At 50.5% G+C, this 20,079-nt stretch overlaps 1 protein-coding gene across 1 annotated transcript in view; it reads right to left on the reverse strand.

Annotated features, from left to right (window-relative positions):
* NRXN2 (neurexin 2) overlaps positions 1-20,079 on the reverse strand; it is a 177,900-nt gene that overhangs the window by 143,065 nt on the left and 14,756 nt on the right. Inside the window, 2 exon segments of the mRNA XM_020968358.2 lie at positions 3,507-3,524; positions 18,362-19,468. Of these exon segments, the coding sequence (XP_020824017.1) occupies positions 3,507-3,524; positions 18,362-19,148 (805 nt within the window). The 5' untranslated portion in view covers positions 19,149-19,468.

Genomic DNA, 20,079 nt, shown 5'->3' on the forward strand with positions numbered 1-20,079 from the left:
CACACACACACACACACACATCACCACACAATTCCCAGGCATCCCCTTTTCCTTCCCCTTCTTTGAGTTCATTGCTCTGCCTCTCCTCATCTTCTCTGCCTTCACTATGCTCGCCCAGGCAGCTGGCAGTGATGGATGGCATTACTCGGGGTCTCGCCTGAAGCAGGCAGATAAGGCGCCCCTGGCTGTGTCTCTGTCACCCTCTCTGTGGAGAAGGGGAGATGGAGGAGGGAGCTGGGAGAGAGGGGAATGTGCCTGTATCCCCGGAGAGGTCAGACCTCAGCCAGGATGAGCGGGGTGGGAGGGGGTATGTGTGATGAAATTCTTGGGGTTCCCGAGCAGCGAGCTTGGCCTGGGAGCAGAAAGGAGTTGGAGCAGAGGGGATCCTGAATACGGCCTGTTCATGCTGGAGCCCCCCCCAGCTCTTCAAACCCTGGAGCTTAGAGCACAGAGTGGCTGCTCCCCTCAGTCCCACCCACTGGGGACCCTGAGAAGGCTGCTGCGTGTAGGTAAGAGAAAGTGGGATCAGGAGGTGAGGCAGACAGCTAGAGGGGCTAGAGAGACAGACCAGGCACAGACAGGTGTAGACACAAACTCCTTCCATAGCCAAGTGTATGCGCACCCACACACTCACACTTGGGACAGGTACACCCCAAAGGTATACAACAATATGTGCAGCAACCCTGGAGAGACATCATAAATGCAGAGACCGTGGGGGCCAAGAGGAGAGCACATAGGCCAACGTGTGGAGGAAAGCACAGGCACCTAGAAATGCACCCACTGGCACACGTGAACTGCTGCCAATACCCTGCCACCCTCCGTCCTGCCCACACAGTTGGATGGAGGCAGCCCACCAAAAACAGCTGGCCAGGGCTGGGTCTCTCAATGTGTATGTGCGTGTGTGCGTGTGTCTGTCTGTCTGTCTCTGCATCTGTCTCTGTCTCTGTCTCTTTCTCTGTCCCTATTTTTCTCTCTGTCTCTATCTCTGTCTTTCTGTCTCTCTCTCAGTCTCTGTCTCTCTATCTCTGTTTCTGTCTGTCTCTCTATCTGTCTTTCTCTTTCTATCTGTCTGTCTCTCTCTCTCCCTTCCTTCCTAGAACATGAGCTGCCCGTCTCCTCCCTTCCTCTTCTCCCAGGTGAGGACTTCCATGACTCAGAAAACCTACGGCCTCCTCTGCCCTCCCCCTCCTCCGCTCTCTGGTTCAATCTTTCTTCTCTCCTTTTTATTGCTCTGTTCTCTATCTCTCTCTTTCCCTCTCTCCTCTCCCCATCCTTCCTTTCTCTTTCTCTGTCTCTCTCTCTTTGTCTGTTTCTCCCTCTTTTCCTTTCTCCTTCCCTTCTCCTCTCTCCCTGTCTTGTTTCTTTTTCTCTGCCTCTCTCTGCCTTTTTCTGTCTCTATTTCTGTCTCTCTCTCTCCCATTTATCTCTGTTTCTGTCTGTCTCTCCCCCACTTCATCCTTCACTGTCCCCTAGCAACTCTTTCTTCCAGCTCCTCTCACCTTCCGCCTTCCTTCCCACTTTCCCTCTACCTCTCTCCAAATCTTTCTCTCCTCCTTTCATCTCCTCCCCCCCCCATAGCCCTGGTCTCTTCCTCCTCTCTGGTCTCTCCCCCACTTCTTCCTTCCCTCCCTCCCCCCGCTTCCTCTTTCCTTCTCTCCTTTGTTCTGGAGGAGACATGACACCAAGAGCAAGTAAAAGTCATACCAACACTAAATCTTATCTCCAGGACTCAGAAGGCGCTGTCCAGCCAGACCCACCCAGACACTCACACACAAATATGCACGCTGCATGCCCACACACACTCACACAGCTCTGCACACAGAAATTGTCCTCTCTCTCTCTCTTTCTCTCTCTCTCTCATACACACACACACACACACAAATGCAACCACACACTCAGCCATATGTGCACCCCCAGACACATACTATGGCATATACCCAGATTAACAGAGACACACAAGTATACCCACACAAAGATGTACACACACAACCCTGAAAACATGTGAACACAAACACCAGAGATTTGGACATTTGATAGAGATGTGCACAGGCACAAACATACAGGCACAAACATACACACACACATACACACACACAATTCTGCAGACCTGCAGATACACAATCAGACACACCTTTTCTCACAAGCACACAGACTCTCATGCTTGTACACAAATGCCTAAGTACATGAATGCAAGTGTGTAGGCATACACACATGCACATGCAAACATGCTCACTACCAGACACCCATATACACACTTACACACAGAAGTGTGCAAAGCTGCATACTCAGTCCCCAAATACTTAGCTTGCGCCCCCACACGTGCCTGTGGATGGGAGCTGGGTGCACCAGGACCACCGGGCTCTTGGACAGACCCCAGCTGGTCCATCCCAATTCTTCTGCCCCTCTTCTCCCGGCTCCCTCCCTAAACCCTGCTTCTGAAGGGCCCCCAGGTGCCCAAAGTCTCGATCCCCTGCAGCAACCCCTGAGGTACTGGCTCAGCTCCCCCTGTATTTCCCTGTGGCAGCACCTCTCCCCATCCACCCTCCTCTGTGGAGCTATTACTAAACCTCTCCCTCAGACCCTGGCCCAAGATTCTTGGCAATGCCCCCCACCAGGGGCTTCTTACACTCTCTTCTCTCCAGCTCTCTTTCTTTCCATTCTACCCCAAGAGAAAGAAGAGAATCAGAGACAGAAAGCAGAAGACAGACAGGGAGAAAGAGCAGAAAGCAGACAGAGGAGATGCCCCCAACAGAAAAAAGGCAAGCCTCTGCCTCCTGACCACACCCTACCCCCAGGACCTCAGAACCCCTTCCCTGCCCCTGAGGCTAAAGCTTCCCTTGGGGGAGGGGAGAGCTGGGGAAAGCAAGTGCTGAGCCTCTTATCCTGTCCACCCTGACCTCAAAGGCCCTGCCCCAGCCCCAAAGCCCCTTGACCCAATACCTAAGCTGAGTTCTCCACTTGCCACCAGAGTTCCCATCTACTGCAAACCTGAGACTCAAGGCCTCAAAAAGGCTGGGGCTCCTGCTGCTCTTCCTGACTCATCTCTCCAGCCCTGCACAGCTCATTCTTTCTGTCCTCTCCCTCTTGCCCACCATCTCTCCTTCCCCATTCCCCAGTTCCCCCTCCTCATCTCCTCTTCTCCCACTGTCTCCCACTACCATCTCCTCTCGGGTTCAGACCAGAAAAAGAGATGGGTCAGAAAGCAGCAAACCACACCACCAGTCCATTCACTGGTCCCCAGTTCTGCCTTTTCCTTCTTCCCCTTTCCACCATCCATGAGGAAAAGGGGCCCTGAGAGCACAGGGTAGGGTTGGGGCTACATTCGCCAGGAATGGGGAACCCAGGCATCCAGCTTCCCCAGCCTCAGTCCTTCACCAATTTGCTTCCTTCCCAGATGGATCACGAAGATGTTGCTGGATGGCCAAGGCCCACCCCCTCCCTGAAACCTGTCACAGACACCAGGAACCTGAGGGAGAGGTTTTAGGCAGTCCTGAGGCCTCACTCACCTTCCATGGGCTGCTCCTCTGAAGGAAGACAAGGTTCGTGGGAGAAAGAGAGAAAGAAGAGAGAGAGAGAGAGACAAGGGTTAGAGCTAGAAATGGGTTCCCTGGGAGCTGGGACAGGATGGGGGGAAGCTAGGGAAGGATACAGAGGGACTAAAGGGGGACTCGATACATCCATCTGTGGCATTCACATAAACAGGTACTTCCTCCACTTTACCAGCCCCGGCTTACAAACAACTCACACACTGAACCCTTGGTTGTTACTACCAGGAGCCAACCCGGAGTTTGGTGGAAAGGGGAGAAGGTGTAGAAAGTGAGGACAGTTCTGGGGCACTGTGGATAGGGGGGAAAGGGAGACGCTCACTCAGTCCATGATAAGTACCTACCGTGGAGGTCTACAACCTAAACCCTGAATGAAACTAAGGATTCTGAGAGATGAAGGCAAATGGGGAAGGCAGCCCAGGCATGAGGTACAGCCAGGGCAGAGGCATGGAGATGGGAGATGAGCCACATATGAAGGACAAGAAAGGCACTTTGAGCACCAGCATGAAGGGTAATAATCTGCCATGAAGGTAGAAAGGGGACAGGTTGTGAAGAGTTTTCAGAGACAAACAGTGGAATTCATATTTGATCCTGGAAGGAATAGAGAGCCACTAGAATGTATTGATCAAGGAGATGACATGGTCAGACTGTGCTTTAGGAAAATCACTTTGGCAGCTGAGTGAAGGATGGATTAGAGTCAGGAGGGATGTGAGGCAGAGACTAATTAGGAGGATATTGAAATAGTTGAGGCCAGAGCTGATGAGGGCCCAGATAGGTTAGTAGCTGCATGAGTGCAGAGAAGGTGACACATACAAGAGACGTGGAAGAGATAGAAACAATAATACTTGTGGGTTTGGTTTTGAGGCAATCAGGATGAAGTGACCTGCCCAGCATCACATAGCTAGTGTCTGCGACCTGATTTGAACTTGGGTCCTCCTGACTCCAGGGCCAGTGCTCTATCCACTGCAGCATCACCTAGGTGCCCCAAAACAATAATATTTGACACCAGATTGGATATGGGGGGGGGTGTTTGAGGGTGAGTGCAGAGTCAAGGATGAACCCTAGGTAGTGAGTAGGAGGAACTCTCTCAAGTGAAATGGGGAAGTCTGGGAAAGGAGAGGGTTTGCAGGGAAAATAGTAAGTTCAATTTTGGACATGTCGAGTTGAGATCCAACCTGAAACATCCAGTTGGCAGCTGGGGATATAGAACAGGAGGGACAAAGGCGGCCTCTTGCTTAAACACTTTGAAACAACAACAGTGAGAATGCACCTGGGCTACACTCACACTAACCGGTGAAGTCATTCAAGTTTGAATCCAATGTAAAACTTTACATTAATCCCCGTTGAATTTCATCTTATCAGATCTAGCCCAGTGCCCTAGCCTGTTAAGATCTTTTTTGGTCCTGACTCTGTGCCTTAGCAATCCCTCCAGCCTTGACATCATCAGCAAGTTTGATGAGCAAGCCACTTATGCGTTTATCAAGTCTTTGAAGAAAATGCTAAACAACCAAGGGAGATACATAGATCCCTAGGGCACCACACTGGAGACCTGCGTCCAGGTTGCCATCCAACTATTAACGACTATTCTTTGGGCCGGCCATTGAACTGTTCCCAAATCCACCTACTTGTATCATTGTCTTTCATATCTCCCCATCATTTCCACAGGAATAGCATAAGATACTTTATTACACACTGGGCTAAAACCCAGGTTGCTATATCTATTGTATGTTGAAGGATTCGTGATACACTGATGCCGTGTTGGTGGAGCTGTGGTTTCGTACAATCATTCTGGAAAGCAATTTGGAATGAATGCAAACAAAGTAACTAAAATGCCCATACACTTTGCCTCAGAGATTCCACAGGCTAGGCATACACCCCAAGGAGGTCAGTGATAAAGAGAAAGATTCCATATGCGATAAACTATTTCTAGCAACACTGTTCTTTTGGTTGCAAAGAACTGGAAACTGAGCAGATGTCCATTGATTGGGGGATAGCTAAACAAGTTTTGGTCCATGAATGTCATGGAATATTGCTGCACCATAACAAATGACCAACGTGATGAATACAGAGGAGTGTGAAAAGATTGACATGATCTGACGCAAAGCAGCCAGGGCCAAGAAAACAATATGCATAATGACCACTACAATGTCAGTGGAATTAAGCAATTAAGACTGAAAGTTGGGAAATTATCAAGAACAGGTGTGGCCTCCTCCATCCTCTGCAGCATGGAATGCTGGGAATAATACCAGTTTGCTTGGTTTTGTACTTTTCATCAGTTTTATTGATTTTTTCTTTTTCTTTCTCTTTTTAAAAAATCCTTTGTTATAAGAGATGGCTCTCCGGTGTAGGGGGCGCAGAGGGAAAACTAAGTGATGCAAAAACAAACGAAAGAGTAGCAACAGCTTATTTTTAAAAGGAAAAGGAGCAAAGTTAGTAACTGACTTCACAAGCACAGCCAGCGAATTCATGCTTATGTGTGAGTATAGCCAAGTACCCTCTCAGGGTTGTTATTGTTTTGTTTTCAAGGTGTTTAAGCAAGAGTCAGCCTTTGTCTCTTCTGAGCTCCTGCCCCATATCCCCAGCTGCCAGTGGATATCTGGCCAACACCCAAACTCAACAGGTCCAAAACTGAACTTAATATTTTCCCCTGAAGGCTGATCTGACCTGGCCTCAGTGAAGTCACGCGGTAAACCCAATAACCAATTTTTTTCTTCATTTGTTTATTCATTTTGTGACGATCCTTTCTAAAATTTTGCCAGGAACTGAAGTCAGACCCACTGGTTTATAGTCGGTGTCCTCTTCCCTTTTGTAAAATCAGTCAACTAACTGTCTCTCCCATATCTCTCCTCCCTTTCTCTCTCTCCTCTTCTCTCTCTCTCTCTCTCTCTCTCTCTCTCTCTCTCTCTCTCTCTCTCTCTCTCTCTCTCTCTCTCTCTCCCTCTCTCTCTCTCTCTCTCTCTCCTCTCTCTCTCTCTCTCTCTCTCTCTCTCTCTCTCTCTCTCTCTCTCTCTCTCCCCCTCTGTCTCTGTCTCTCTCTCCTTCTCTCCCCTTCCTCCTTCTCTCTATCCTCTCTTTCTCCTCTCCATGTCTCTCTTCCTTTTCTCTCTCTTTCTCTCTTTCCCCCATATCTCTCTCCCCCTTTCTCTCTTTCTCTCTCACTTTTCTTCTCTCTCCCCCATCTCTCTCTCTTTCTTTCTCCCCTTCCTTTCTCTCTCTCCCCATCTCTCTCTTACCTTTCTCTCTCTCCTCTCTTTCTCTTTCTCTTTCTCTTTCTCTCTCTTTTCTCTCTCTCTACCATCTCTTCACTTTCTCTCCCATCTCTCTCTTCCTTTTCTTTCTCTCCTCTCCTCTCCTCTCCTTTCCTCTCTCTCTCTCTCCCCCCCTTCTCTCCTGTGCCATATATCTCCTTCTTCCAGAAACAAGAACTGAGGCCTGAACTACTCATAAGCCCTAGAGAAGGTGAGGGGCTTTTCACCAGGTAAAAATGAGGAGAAGGAATTCCACGTGGAGAGCATCATGGGAGCAAATGCTCAGAGGCAGTGGAGCTCCCTGAGGGGGGAAGCGGACAATCCAATTTGGTTGTAATATCTAGTATATGCCGAGAACTATGCAAGATCAGGCTGAAAAGCATGTTGGCATTAGACTACAGGAGAAAGCTTTGAATGCCAGGGGTTCAAATTTATTCTCAATGTTAGAAAAAAATCGTAAGAGCTATGGAATAATAGCACCTGCTCCTTGTTATATCAGAAGTACCCTATCACTAGAGGTAATTAGCTGAGGCTGTGCAGCCATCATGAAGGGTCACTATAGAAGGGACTCCTGCCCTGGCCAGGGAACTGACTTAAATGGTCTTTAAGGTCTCTTCCAGTGCCAAGAAATCTAGGATTGCATTTCCATCAGCATCATCACTCAAAGAAGAACATAAGTTTCTTGAGGGCAGAAAGGTATCATTTTCTATTTGACTTCCCCCAAAATCGATCAGTCAACAAGCTTTTATCAGGTGTCAGCTATGTGCTAGGCAGATACAATGGGACCTATGTACTATGGTACTATGGATACAAAGACAAAACTGGAACTGTCCCTGCCCTCAAGGAGCTCACATCCTCCTGCAAAGGGCCTGGTACCCAGAACAACTTAATGAGCTAAAAATGCTTTAAGATTTACAAACTTCCTCCCTCATAACAACTGCATGTGGTAGGTACATTAATTGTTACCCCCATTTTACAAATGAAGAAACTGAGGTGCAGAGGTACAAAGGGATTCCTGCTCAAGGTTACACAACCAGTATGTATCACGGCTCAGCCTCAAACCCCAAGTCCCCTTGACTCCAGGGTTAGTGATAATTCCACCATGCCATGCTGAATTTATTCAGTAACAATAGGGAGTCACTGATGGTCTTTGGGCAGGGAGGTGATAGCAACAGAGATTATTCTAGCAGTAGGGTGGGCAGACAATGAAGAGAGTTGGGGATAAAAGACCAGGTAAGAGGCCATCACAATGGTCCAGGCAAGAGGCAATAAAGGTCGGAGCAGTGGCCATGGATACGGAAAGGAAGAGATGGAGGTGACTTAGGGGTGGGCTGGAGCCAACTCCTACTGGCTTGAGAGAGCCAACTGTTAAATTCTCAGAGTGAGCATTTATACCTCAGGAATCAGCAAATATTACAAATCGGGGCCTATTATTGTACTGTTGATTTCCAGGCTTAAGAAAGTGATGGTGAAAATATTAATAATACAGATTAAGCTTAAAAGTAGGCCTTGGGTATTTTTTTCCCAGAGGGTTGATTGTTAAACATTTATCAGCATGACACTGAAGGTGAGAGATATTATGAAACAGAAGGGATAAGACCTGGGAACTTATTGGGCATGGAACATATAGGCAAGAAGGAGTCAGAGAGGAGTTTCTGAGCATGGATGGAGGGGAGAATGGCGGAGACTCTCTCCAAGCTAGGGGAGGCTAAGCACCACACCTGTCAAACTAGGCCTCTGGTATGTGCCCCTAGGGGACCTCGGGAGAAGTGTTAGAGTTCTCTGGGATCCAAAGGGCCTGCTCCTGCACCCCCATCCCTGAGCTTCTGGCTCTGTCACTATGCCAGGGTCACCCAGAGAACTTTGAGAATGCCAGGGAGGGGTCAGGGGAGGAGAAGGAGTCCATAAGCCCAACTCTGATCACACACACACACACACACACACACACACACACCCCTTTTCCTGCTCTGTCTGTTCCCCCCAAGAATCAGCAAATGAGGCCCAAAGACACTGGAACACGTCATCACCATCGTATCCACCCCCATGAGACAGACACTTACCGACACAGTTCCCTCTGTTCCATGCTACAAGCACACACTCCTCTCTCTCCCAGCCTTGCCTGCAGACACCTCCATCCCTGGCCAGACACACCTGCTTCTCTACACTTTCTTCGTTGCCTATAGTGCACACAGTGATACACAGGCCCTAACATATGCATGGTGGGACCCCAGCCTCCCACCACAGTCATGTCCTGAAAAAGCTGTTGCATAAGTTACATTTTTCAAAAATGGAGTCAGGGAAACCAGCCCCCGCCTGGAAACCCTCCAGAGACTCCGCCGTCGAGGGAGGCCTCTCTGGGAGGGAACTGGGCTTTCCCCCATCAGGTCTGCCTGAAGTGAGCCCCAGGGAGGTGGTGAGCTTTTCTACAGCTGTGCTGCCCAAGGGGCAGAGGGGACCCTGAGAATCCCAAACACTAAGTCATTCCAAAACATATCGGTCAAACTTGGCCAGTCTCTGCTTCCAGTCACAGGCGCCTACATTCATAGGGAAATAGGTTCAGAAGCCTGGGAGCTAGGGAGACTTCAGAGAGAATAATAATGACTGACTCCCATTCAGGTCATGCATTAGAATTTGCCAAATGCTTTAAAGACGTTTTGTCATGTGAACCTTCCCACAACCCTGGGCAGGATATTGCAGTGATATCATTATCCCCAATTTGCAGATGAGGAAACTGAAATCTGGTGAGGGTAAGTGACTTTGCAGAGGGAAGAGTGAGATTTGAACTCAAGTCTTCCTAATCCCCAAATCCAGCACTCTAGACCCCTGGTCTTTCTGGTGATCTGCACTCCTTTGGCAGTCAGTCTGGTGATTCTTCCCAGAATCATGTCTTTAAATGCATAACATAAAATACACTGGAATACAAGGGAGAGCGGCTCTACTGAAATACAGTGATCAACATCTATTTCCTGTCCAAGCTCATGGACCCTAGATTAAGAATGCCAGCACTAGACCATAATGTCTAGAGATTATCTAATCTAATCTCCTTTTACAGATGAGGAAAGTGAGTCTCAGCCTATCATCCCAAAGCTGGTAAGCGGCAAAGCCATTGCCTCCATGTTTCATGCCCCTGGCTCTAAGCACACCAATCTCCCCGCCTTTCCCTTCCTGGGGTTCTCTAACTACTCCTTCTCACAATTCTTCCTGGTTCCAATCTCTCCTCCCCTCCCCTAAGTAAACAGAGTAGCCAGTACTTATTAAACACCCACTGTATGCAGAGTGCTGGCAGAGAGCATGGGGGACAATATGAAGGTGTTCCTCTAGAGCTCACCATCTCTCCTGCCAGGCCCACATGTGGGTAGTCCCAAAATTCTACTGAGTCTTGCTTTAAAATTCCTTTACATACACTGCCTCCTTTCTATTGCCATCGCTGCTTCCTGTTTAATCCCATGTCCACTGCCCTAATCCACACCCTCACTGCCTTATCCAGAACTGAATAAATTATCCTCCAATTACCCCAGAACGTTGGACCTGGAAGGGCCTTAGAGATCATCTTGTCCAAAAGCCTCATTTTACAGACAGGAAAACTGAGGCCCTGAGATGGGAAATGAGCTGGGACACAAACCCAGGGCTTTGAACTCTCAGGCTGGTGCCCTGTCCTTTCTCCTGCTCTGATGCTGGCCAGTCTTCCTGCATCTCATCTCTGGCCCCTCCCATAGAGGCTGCCAGAAACATCTTCCTAAAGCTCAGGGCTGAGCCCTTGGGTTGGGGCTCTTGTGGCATACATGCATCAATGTCAGTCATGCTTGTACGCCGACCCCCCTCCTGGATGGCCCCCCCTTGATATTCAAGGCTCTTCCGGACCTGATTCTATTCCACTTTCTTCCCAATGCTCCATTAAAGGAACCCTTTACTCCAGCCAAGCCAGCTTCCTTGCTATCCCCAAAAAACCCAATTACCATTCCCACCTCCACATCTTTCCCCAAGACACTTCCCCTAGTTTGACATGCCTTTCCCTCCCTATCCAGGCTTACTCATCCTTCAAGGCCCAGCTCCACCCCCACTTCCTCCACGATGTCTCCACCAGCCATACGGCTAGACGTGACTGCTCTGTTCTCTGCAGTCCATTGGGCTAACTGTCTGCACCCCTCATTTGGGCATTTAATCACAGGCTGCCACATACTGTTACTTACCTGCTTTGTCTGCATATGTCATCTTCCCAACTAGCTTATAAACTTCTCAGAGACTGGAATCGTGTTACAACTCACCTCTCCTGAACTCAGCCAAGAACCAAGAAGGAAGCAAAGAGAGGCTCAACTAGACGTCACCAGGCTCAGATACAACAAGCCTCAGCTGTTCTCACCCTCAGGACAGCCTCTGGGCCCTTGCTCACTCACAGTCTACGGACCCATCATTTATACACAATTCTAACCCCCTCCCATACTTGCCTGATTTCCTAAAAGACAGAAGTTGGGACTCAGAGTCAGACAATGCAGGAGGAGACAGGAAAAGTATGAAAAGGAGACACAAGAACTCCCAGCAATGTGGGACCTTTCAGTGTCAGGACAGACCAATGCTTCCCTCTTAGCGTTAGTCCCTAAGGGCATCACTGTGACAGCCTAGGGCATTCATTGGCAGGTGGAGTGAGAAATTACTCTAAACCACCTTCTCAAGGAGAAGGTGAATTATAATTAGTTCAGTGTACACTTTTAAAGGCAGAGAATCATGCAAGATGTTCAGAAAGATTTCCTTCCCAAATGCTTAACAATTTTTAAATGGTGCTAGGTCCTCTTAGCTGCCAGGGCTATCCCTCTAAGACTGCCTTCTATTTATCCTGTATGTGCCTTATATATACATAACTGTTTGCTGGTTGTCTCTTCCATTAGACTAGAGTTACTTGAGGGCAGGAACTGTCTTTTGCCTTTCTTTGTATCCCCAGAGCTTAGCCCAGTGCCTGGCCCATAGTAGGTGCTTAATAAATGCTTGTTGACTGACTATCAGTGCTTAATAGAATGAGCTCTCAATGGTTGGGAAATTTCACCTATGTGGAACAGCTCACTCTGCAAGGATTCCAGATAAATAGAGTTTTATCATACTCCTGCCTTCCCCACAGAGCATAGCACAGGGATGGACAAATCAGAGCTCAGTACTTATTTACAGGATGAATGAATAAGGAGAGAGCCTTCCCTTCTGTGGGCATCAGTTTCCCATCTGTACAATTAAGGACTTGGACTAAGAACTCTAACAAGCTGAGACCTTAGGAGTGAGTTCCCTAACCACACACTGCCTAGGGAATAGAGGGAGAGGATGGGTAGGGCTTAGCTTTGAGAATATTCTGTAGGAAAGGGGAAGGGAGAGAGGTGACCCAACTTTGAATGAAAAATTGGCTGCAGACAAGCCTGAATATAGGATTAACTGGAAGCCTTCCCTCCTTGACTCCCACCCGCCAATTCATATCATATTTCCCAAGCAGCAGGGTAAGTGGTTAGAGCCCTGGACCTGGAGTCAAGAAGACCTACATTTGAATCCTGCCTTTGACATTCACTAGCTATGTGACCCTGGGAAAGTGACAATGTCTCTGAGTCTCAGTTTCCTCATCTCTAAAATGCAGATAATCAGAGTACCTACCTCACATGGCTGTTGTGAGACTCAGCTGAAATAATGGGTACTCTGCAAACCTTGAAGGGCTACAGACTTGCAAGCTGTTATTATTATTCCCCTTATACTGTATCAGAGTAATCTGTGTGCACCTGTGCCTTCTCCAACTCTATCATAAGCTCTTTGGGGGAAGGGACTGAGTTCCTTTCTTCTCCATCTCCCTTGTGGGCTCTTGTACGAGAGACCCAAAGCACAACAGCGGGATGAGGGAAGGCTTGTGGTCAGCATGGCTGGCTCAGTCCCTTGTTCTCCCCCATCCCTCCTGCACAGGCTGCCAGAAATGTCTTCCTCCAGCCTGGCTCTGATCACTTGGTTCTGCTCCCCTCCAAGCCTCTCATCTGCATTTGTGCCTTTCTCCCCCTTCCGGGTGGCATGCTCCCGGCACTGAAGTCTCTCCATGACCTGCCTCAGACTGACCTGCTTCACGTTACTCCAGCCCATGAACCCTATGCTCCAGCCAGGCCAATCCCCTTCCTGTCTTAGAACATACCCTACCCAAGGTCACACCCTAGGGCAAATCACTGCATTTCCCTGAACCTCAGTTTGCTCATCTCTCAAATGGGGGCAATCATACTTTCCCTAGACATGGCATAAAAATGTCTGCCATTTCACATGGTAGCTTCAAGGAAGATGTTTTCAGTTCAAATCAACTCAGTTCCACAAGCATGAATCAGATGCCCACTAGCTGCCAGGTCCCATGCTAGGAGCCAAAAAGACAAAACAGTCCCTGTCTTCAAAGAGCTCACGTTCTACTTAGAGAGACACAATATGGGCACTAGTAAGCCAGTACAAATTACATACAAAATTAGGACAAATGACTGCGAAGAGAATCACCAGTAACTGGGGAGGCGAAGAGGGTCAGGAAAGGGCTCATGGAGGAAGTGGTGTTGAGTTGGGAGTTAGGGATTCCACAAGGTAGAGGAGCAGAAGGAGAGTCTTCCAGGTACAGAGGACAGACAGCCTGTGCATAAGCAGTGAGGCCAGAGATGGAGTGCTGTGGGTGAGAACAGCAAGGAAGCCAGCTCGTCTGGAACACAGAATGCCTAAGCGGGAGTGACGTGAGCTCAGTCTGGAAAGGCAGGCTGCAGCCAGACTTCCAAGGTCTTTAAACACTAGAGGTGCTTATATTTTCTCCTGGAGGCCAAAGAGGGCTAGTGAAGGTTCTTGAGCAAAAGAGAAGCACAGTCAGACCTGCCCTTTGGACAAATGAAATTCCTGCTATGAGAAGGATGTAGACCTTCCTTGAATTTAACTGAAGGACGTCACCCCCACTGTGACCATGCCAACCACACACACACAGGACCCACTCTGCCCTCATTATCACAAGCTTCTATTGTTCCCTTGAGGAGGGAGGAAGAGAGACAGAAATAGAGGGACAGAGACAGAGAAAGAAACATAGACAAGAGAGACAGACACAGAAACAGACACAGAGACAGAGAGGGAGAAATGGGAGAAACAGGGACAAAGCCTGGGAATGAATGAGTGTATGGATGAATGAATGAATGAATGAGTTTTTAAAAGCACTTATTAAGTGCTTACTATGTGCCAAACATTGTGCTAAGTGACAGAGATATAAACAGAAAAAAAAAATCTTACATTCCCTGCTCTTAGGAAGCTCACACTTCAATTGAGGGAGAAAATGCCTAAAAGAAAATTTAGCTGCAGAGCAGATGGAAACAGAGAGGCAGAGACAGAGACAGAGACAGAAAAGAGGCAGAGAAAGAGGCAGACACAGAGAAGAGGCAGAAGAGACAGAGAAGAGGTAGAGGCAGAGACAGAGGCAAAGAGGCAGAGACAGAGAAAGAGGTGGAGACAGAGACAGAAAAGAGACAGAGAAAGAGGCAGAGACAGAGAAGAGGCAGAAGAGACAGAGAAAGAGGCAGAGAAAGAGGCAGAGACAGACAAAAAGGCAGAGACAGAGAAAAGGCAGAAGAGACAGAGAAAGAGGCAGCGAAAGAGGCAGAGACAGAGAAGAGGCAGAAGAGACAGAGAAAGAGGCAGAGACAGAGAAGAGGTAGAGGCAGAGACAGAAAAGAGACAGAGAAAGAGGCAGAGACAGAGAAGAGGTAGAAGCAGAGACAGAAAAGAGACAGAGAAGAGGCAGAAGAGACAGAGAAAGAGGCAGAGGCAGAGACAGAAGCAGAGACAGAGAGATCCTGAACAGATCCGCACACTGGCCCACACAGGACTACAGATACATACACATGACTGCCCTCCTCCCTTGAGCTTCAGTCCCCATTGTCATGTGGCATTGTAGGAGAATGAACTTTGGCTTTGGAGACCAAAGTAAGTGGTTCAAACCTCACCAGCTCCACTTACTACTCATGTGACACTGGTTGGGTCCTGTCTCCCAGGATGGACTCAGTTTTCTCACCTGCATAATGAGGGGCTGGACTAGATGGTCTCTGTGGGTCATTGCAGTTCTAGATAGATGACCCTCTGACCATTAGAGCAGAAAGTAATCACTTGAAGTTTTGCAAAGACAACCTTCAGAACCACCCTGTGATGTAACCATCAATGTTTCCTCACACAGAGGCACAACAACCCAATGGGGTCTTCATTGTCATTGGATCTGATCACTCAATCTTTTATGGAACATACACATACACACACACACACACACACACACACACACACTCCATCCCAAACAGGAAGTCACCAGCCCCAGAGAGAGAGTCTGAATCCCAGTCTGACAACTGTGACCGTCAGCAAGCCCTTTCCCCTCTCTGGATCTTAATTTTCTCATCTTCGAAATGAAGGGGTTGGAGGAGCTGGTCACTGTGGTTCGTTCCATCTCTAAACCACAAGAGTCTGTGAGCCCTAGTGAGGGACTGCTCACTAGTCTTTGCCTGTGCTGGACAGTTCCCATTTGGGGCAAATACTTCCTTTGGGCCTCCTCCATTACAGAGAGCAGCCTAAGACAGTCTGGATCTCTATTCAAGACCATGCGTGAGTCTTGTACTCCTCGGGGTCTCCATTCCCCATCACAGACTCCACCAGGCAGACAGAGATGGATAGTAGAGCCTTGAACTGGGAATCGGGATGTTTGGGTTCCAGTCTCAGCTCTGATAATTACCAGGTTTGCAACCTTGAGAAGAGATCCTTTCCCTTCCCTGGGCTATAGTTTCCTCATCTGCAAGAGGAGGTGGTTGGACTAAAGGCCTCTGATATTCCTTCTAGTTCTGAACTCTGTGATCCAGAGGGGGCTTTTGTGGAGGGCTCCCTGGGGCCACACCTCCCAAAGGCATCTGGTTCCATGGGGTATCCATGGCTTGGTGAGCCACTCAGATGGAGCTCAGATTCCTCACTCAGTAAATGGACGGCAGAGTTCAGGATTGACCAGGCACTGGAGTTGAGGACAGATTTGAGCAACTGGGAAGCAGGCTAAGCTACTTGGAAGAGATAGCATTTGTAGCTCCTAGATGTTCTTACAGACTGATTACACCCACCAATATGCATCAACAGGATCACAGGGGTGTATACACACACACACACACACACACACACACACACACACACACACTTGTGTAATTCTCCCCATTCTAATCTGCTTGGGTTTTCTACACATAAATATACACCTCTTCAATCAATACAACCGCGCACGCACACACACACACACACACACACACACACACACACACACACACACAATTTCACAGCTTACAGAACACCTGAACTCCTGGGAGGAAAGGTGTGAAGGTGTCAGATTAACTTAATATACACAGCCCTTGTATCCCCTACATCACAACAGAATCCACACACAGCAGCTCTGCCAGCTCGTCAGACACCCCCCCACCTCCACAACTACACACAGCTACACACAAGCAGCCAGAGCCCTTAGCTTCCACACACAACACAGACCCAGGGCTGTGTTTGCAGACATACACCACCGCCCACGGCCCTCTGTCTGCATATAGCTACTGAGGTGGCCCAGCTCCACACACGCATCTCTCTTCAACAACGCAGGTGCACACTTATACATCTATGGAAACAAGCAGCGAAGCCAGAGGACCCTCCCCAAGAAAAGAACCCTCCTAGGGCACTTACCCAGTCACATACATGCATGCACTGTGGGTTCCACCAGGGGCATGAGTGGGTTCCATTCAGATGGGCATGCCCAGAAGGGCACACACACACACACACACACACACACACACACACACACACACACACACATCTCTCCCCTCACACCTGCCATATAACAGCTGCCACTGAGAACAAAGGAAGCTGACTAAGGGCCCTCCCTAAACAGGTGGGGGAGGGTTACTTCCCTGGCCCCACTCCTGTAGAGGATACACTGAAATGGGGAGTCATGGTCTCCCCCCCAATCTACCTTTGGCAGTACCCCATGAGCAGAGCCTAGCTGAGTTCAAACCACTCTCTCCACCCCCAAAATGCCCCCTCCCTAAAAAGTACACTTTGCAGAAGAGACTAAACCAAGCTGCCTTTGTTGCCCTCACCCTCACCCTCACTCCAGGAATCCATCTACCCACCAGGCAACAACACCTTGGTCCTCTAACTAACATACAATCTGAAGCCTCTACATTCACTCCTTGGCCAGACTTCCCACTTATCCCCCTCCCCCAAAAATCCACCAGCTCTGGAAAAAGGGACTCATCCTCCTCAAAACTATAATGCTCCCTGCCATCCCCAAGACACTCCCACACCCTCTCCAACATTGTCCATCCCACAGGGTCAGGCTTAGGACAATCACCAACACAGCCTCAATTGCATAGACTGACTTGCACATATTCACCCATTCTGCACTCCCATACACCAATCAGCTCAGGAAACTGAGGAAACTGAGGCTCAAATTGAGGAATGGTCTTGCCTGACTCATAATTTCTCCTTTGTAACCATCCTCACACTCAGTTACAGGTTTCACACATATATGCACACACTTACTTGCACATATCTCCCACTACAAGAATACCTTTTTCAATCATCATCCCTGAAAGGTACTTTGTAAGGGGCATTAGCCAGGGAGATCCCCACCCAACCCCCCAGAGCTCAGTGAGGGCCTGGGGGAGAAGGAGAAGCAGGAGCAAATGGAAGCAGAAGTATGTGACTTGGACAAGCAGGAGACAAAAAGAAAGGGGCCAGTATACCATTCCTCACACAAAGATCCAGCGAAGGGCTGGGCCAGGGCTGGGAGGATAGGAAGGTCACAAGAGGTTGAGGGTTCTGAAAGAAGGAACATTGGGGAGGGTGTGATCTTGGCCAATGGAGGGCAAGAGCAAAAGGGTCACTTCTGGGACCCACAGATCCCAAGTAGTAAGCTCCTGGATTGGGGCTTGGATGCAATGAGGAAGCCTGAAAGGTCTGGAAGGAAATGAGGTGGGAAAGTGGGTGGCCTGAGCCCTGGGCATCAGAAGAGAACATACTACTAATGCCAACCTTCTTCCTTTCCCTTTAGAGGCGGGGAGCAGTGGAGCAGGGGTTGGAGAAATGGCATGAGGTTCAGGTGGCAATGGGGGGAAGAGAAGAGAAAAGAGGGAAGAGTGAGAAACAGGAAAGGGGTACTACCAGCACCCATCCACTTAAAGATGTGATAAGCTTCTGTCAGGGTGGAAGGCAGAGGAAGAGAAGGGGCCTGGGGCCTGATTCCAGGAGTGAGGGAAGAGGGGATTTGGGAAGGGAGGGGTGTTCCTGGTAGTAGCACAAAGGATAGATCATGATCAGGGCAAGACTGGCTCTGGGGTTCTGTAGAGAGGGTACCCTAAAACCTATTCCTTATAGATAGGGAATGGCTGAGGCCGGGAAGAGGGTGGAGGAAGTGATAAGCGGGGAGGCTTAAGGGACAAGGGGCCTGAGACTGGGGCCTAGAGAGTATGAGATAAGGAAAGGGCAAAGCAAAGCAGGGAGGAGATGTGCCCCCCGCTCCTGCCCAGGTCTCGGGTCGCCCCGCCTCACCTTCGCTGCAGAACCTGCCGCCGAAGCCCGTGTGGCTGCAGTCGCAGCCCACCTCGCCCGGGGCGAGCACGGTGCACAGACCGCCGTTGGCGCACGGGTTGCGGGCCGCGCAGAGTGGGTCGGCGGCTCCCCCGCGGAGGCCCTGGCTGCTCAGCAGGGCGGGCGGCCGCTCTCCCAGTTTCAGGTTAGCCAGGAGCCCGCGGAAGGGCGGCTCGTACTTGACGGTGCTGAGCGTGAGCGCAGACAGTCGCACGTCGGGCGGGATGCCGCCCACGAACAGGTCGCTGGCCACCTCCATGTGGCGCCGCTTGGAGCGCACCTCGGCGGCGCGAGCTTCGCCGTCCACGGCCAGAGCGGTGCGCCGCGCGTCGCGGGTCAGCAGCACCATGTGCCACCGGTCGTCGGCCACTGGCGTGTCCAGGTGCAGCGTGGCGGGCTCGGCGCACGACAGGGCGAAGCGCAGCCGCAGGCGCCCGTCCACCAGCAGCAGCTCCAGGAAGTCGCAGTTGCCGCCGTCGTCCAGGTAAAGCAGCAGGGCGCGCGTGGCGTTGGTGCGCAGGCTGAAGCTGAGCTCGCCGCTGCTCGCCGCGCCCGCCCAGCGCCCGTAGCGCGCCCACTGGCCAGGGCCGCCACCAAACTCCAGGCCCGCTGCGCCCTGGGCCAGGGCAAGCGTCAGCACCAAGGCCAGCGCCAGCGCTCCGGGAGGCCCCACGCGGGGGCCTCCCCTCAGCAGCCTTCGCCTGAGCGCCAGCACCAGGGCCAGCGCCCCGGGCGCACGGCTCACCATGGAGGCTCTGGCTCTGGGCCGCGCCCCCTGCCTAGGCCCCGGCGGCCCAGCCCCGCCCCTCCCCGCCCCGCCCTAAGGCTTCACAGTCGAAGGTGCATGGGGCCAGGATGGGGGCGGCCTCCCCCGGGCGTCCTCCAGCGCCCTCGGGCTCCTGCCCGAAGGCTCACTGCGCCATAGCCCCGGCCCCCCGGAGGGGGGGGGGCAGGGAAGAAGAGAACTAGGTGGTGGCGGTGGTTGCTGGGGGGCCTCCCCCGCCGGACTCCAAGGGAAGGGGCCTCTGTCCTCAGGCTTGCTCGGGGGGTGGGGGCCGGTGCCTGGGCCTGTGAGAAAACAGACGGGAGGAGAACGTTAACCGTGTAGCCCAAGGCTGGAACACCTCAAAGCTTACATTCTGGACCTAGGAGAGAGAGATTGACAATCCCCACTCTAGTTTTCTTTACCCTTTGGTATTTGGGGCGATCTTGGCCCTCAGTTTGAGGACACTGGACAGTTAGTCCACAGGGACAGATGAGGAGATGGACACAGAGACCAGGCCATCACACAAGGAACACTTAGTTGGAGGAGGACGCTCAAGGCAAAGTAGACGCTCAGACAGGGAGAAGACATGGGGGGGATTCTGTGGACAGGGCACCAATCACCCGATCTGAAGAAGACACTCCCCATGGAGGAATGTGAACTCAGTACAGCAGTGGGGAGGAAGACACACACTTAACAGTCAGTCTAGTGACAGATCCAAACTGGAGAAGTGAGTGACACCACCTGGATAGTCGAGAGACAGACCGACCACCCCCAACAGTTTGGTGGGAACCCTCATAATTCCAAGAACAAAAGAGGAAGGACACTCAGACAGTCCGGGGGGGCCAGAGATGAGACAAGGAGAGTGGCAAAAGCAGAGGACCCATGAAAACAGCCTGGAGAAATGCCGAAAGGG

The sequence above is a fragment of the Phascolarctos cinereus genome, unplaced genomic scaffold (assembly GCF_003287225.1).
Source record: "Phascolarctos cinereus isolate Bilbo 61053 unplaced genomic scaffold, phaCin_HiC Scaffold_9;HRSCAF=440, whole genome shotgun sequence".
Taxonomy (NCBI): Eukaryota; Metazoa; Chordata; class Mammalia; order Diprotodontia; family Phascolarctidae; genus Phascolarctos; species Phascolarctos cinereus.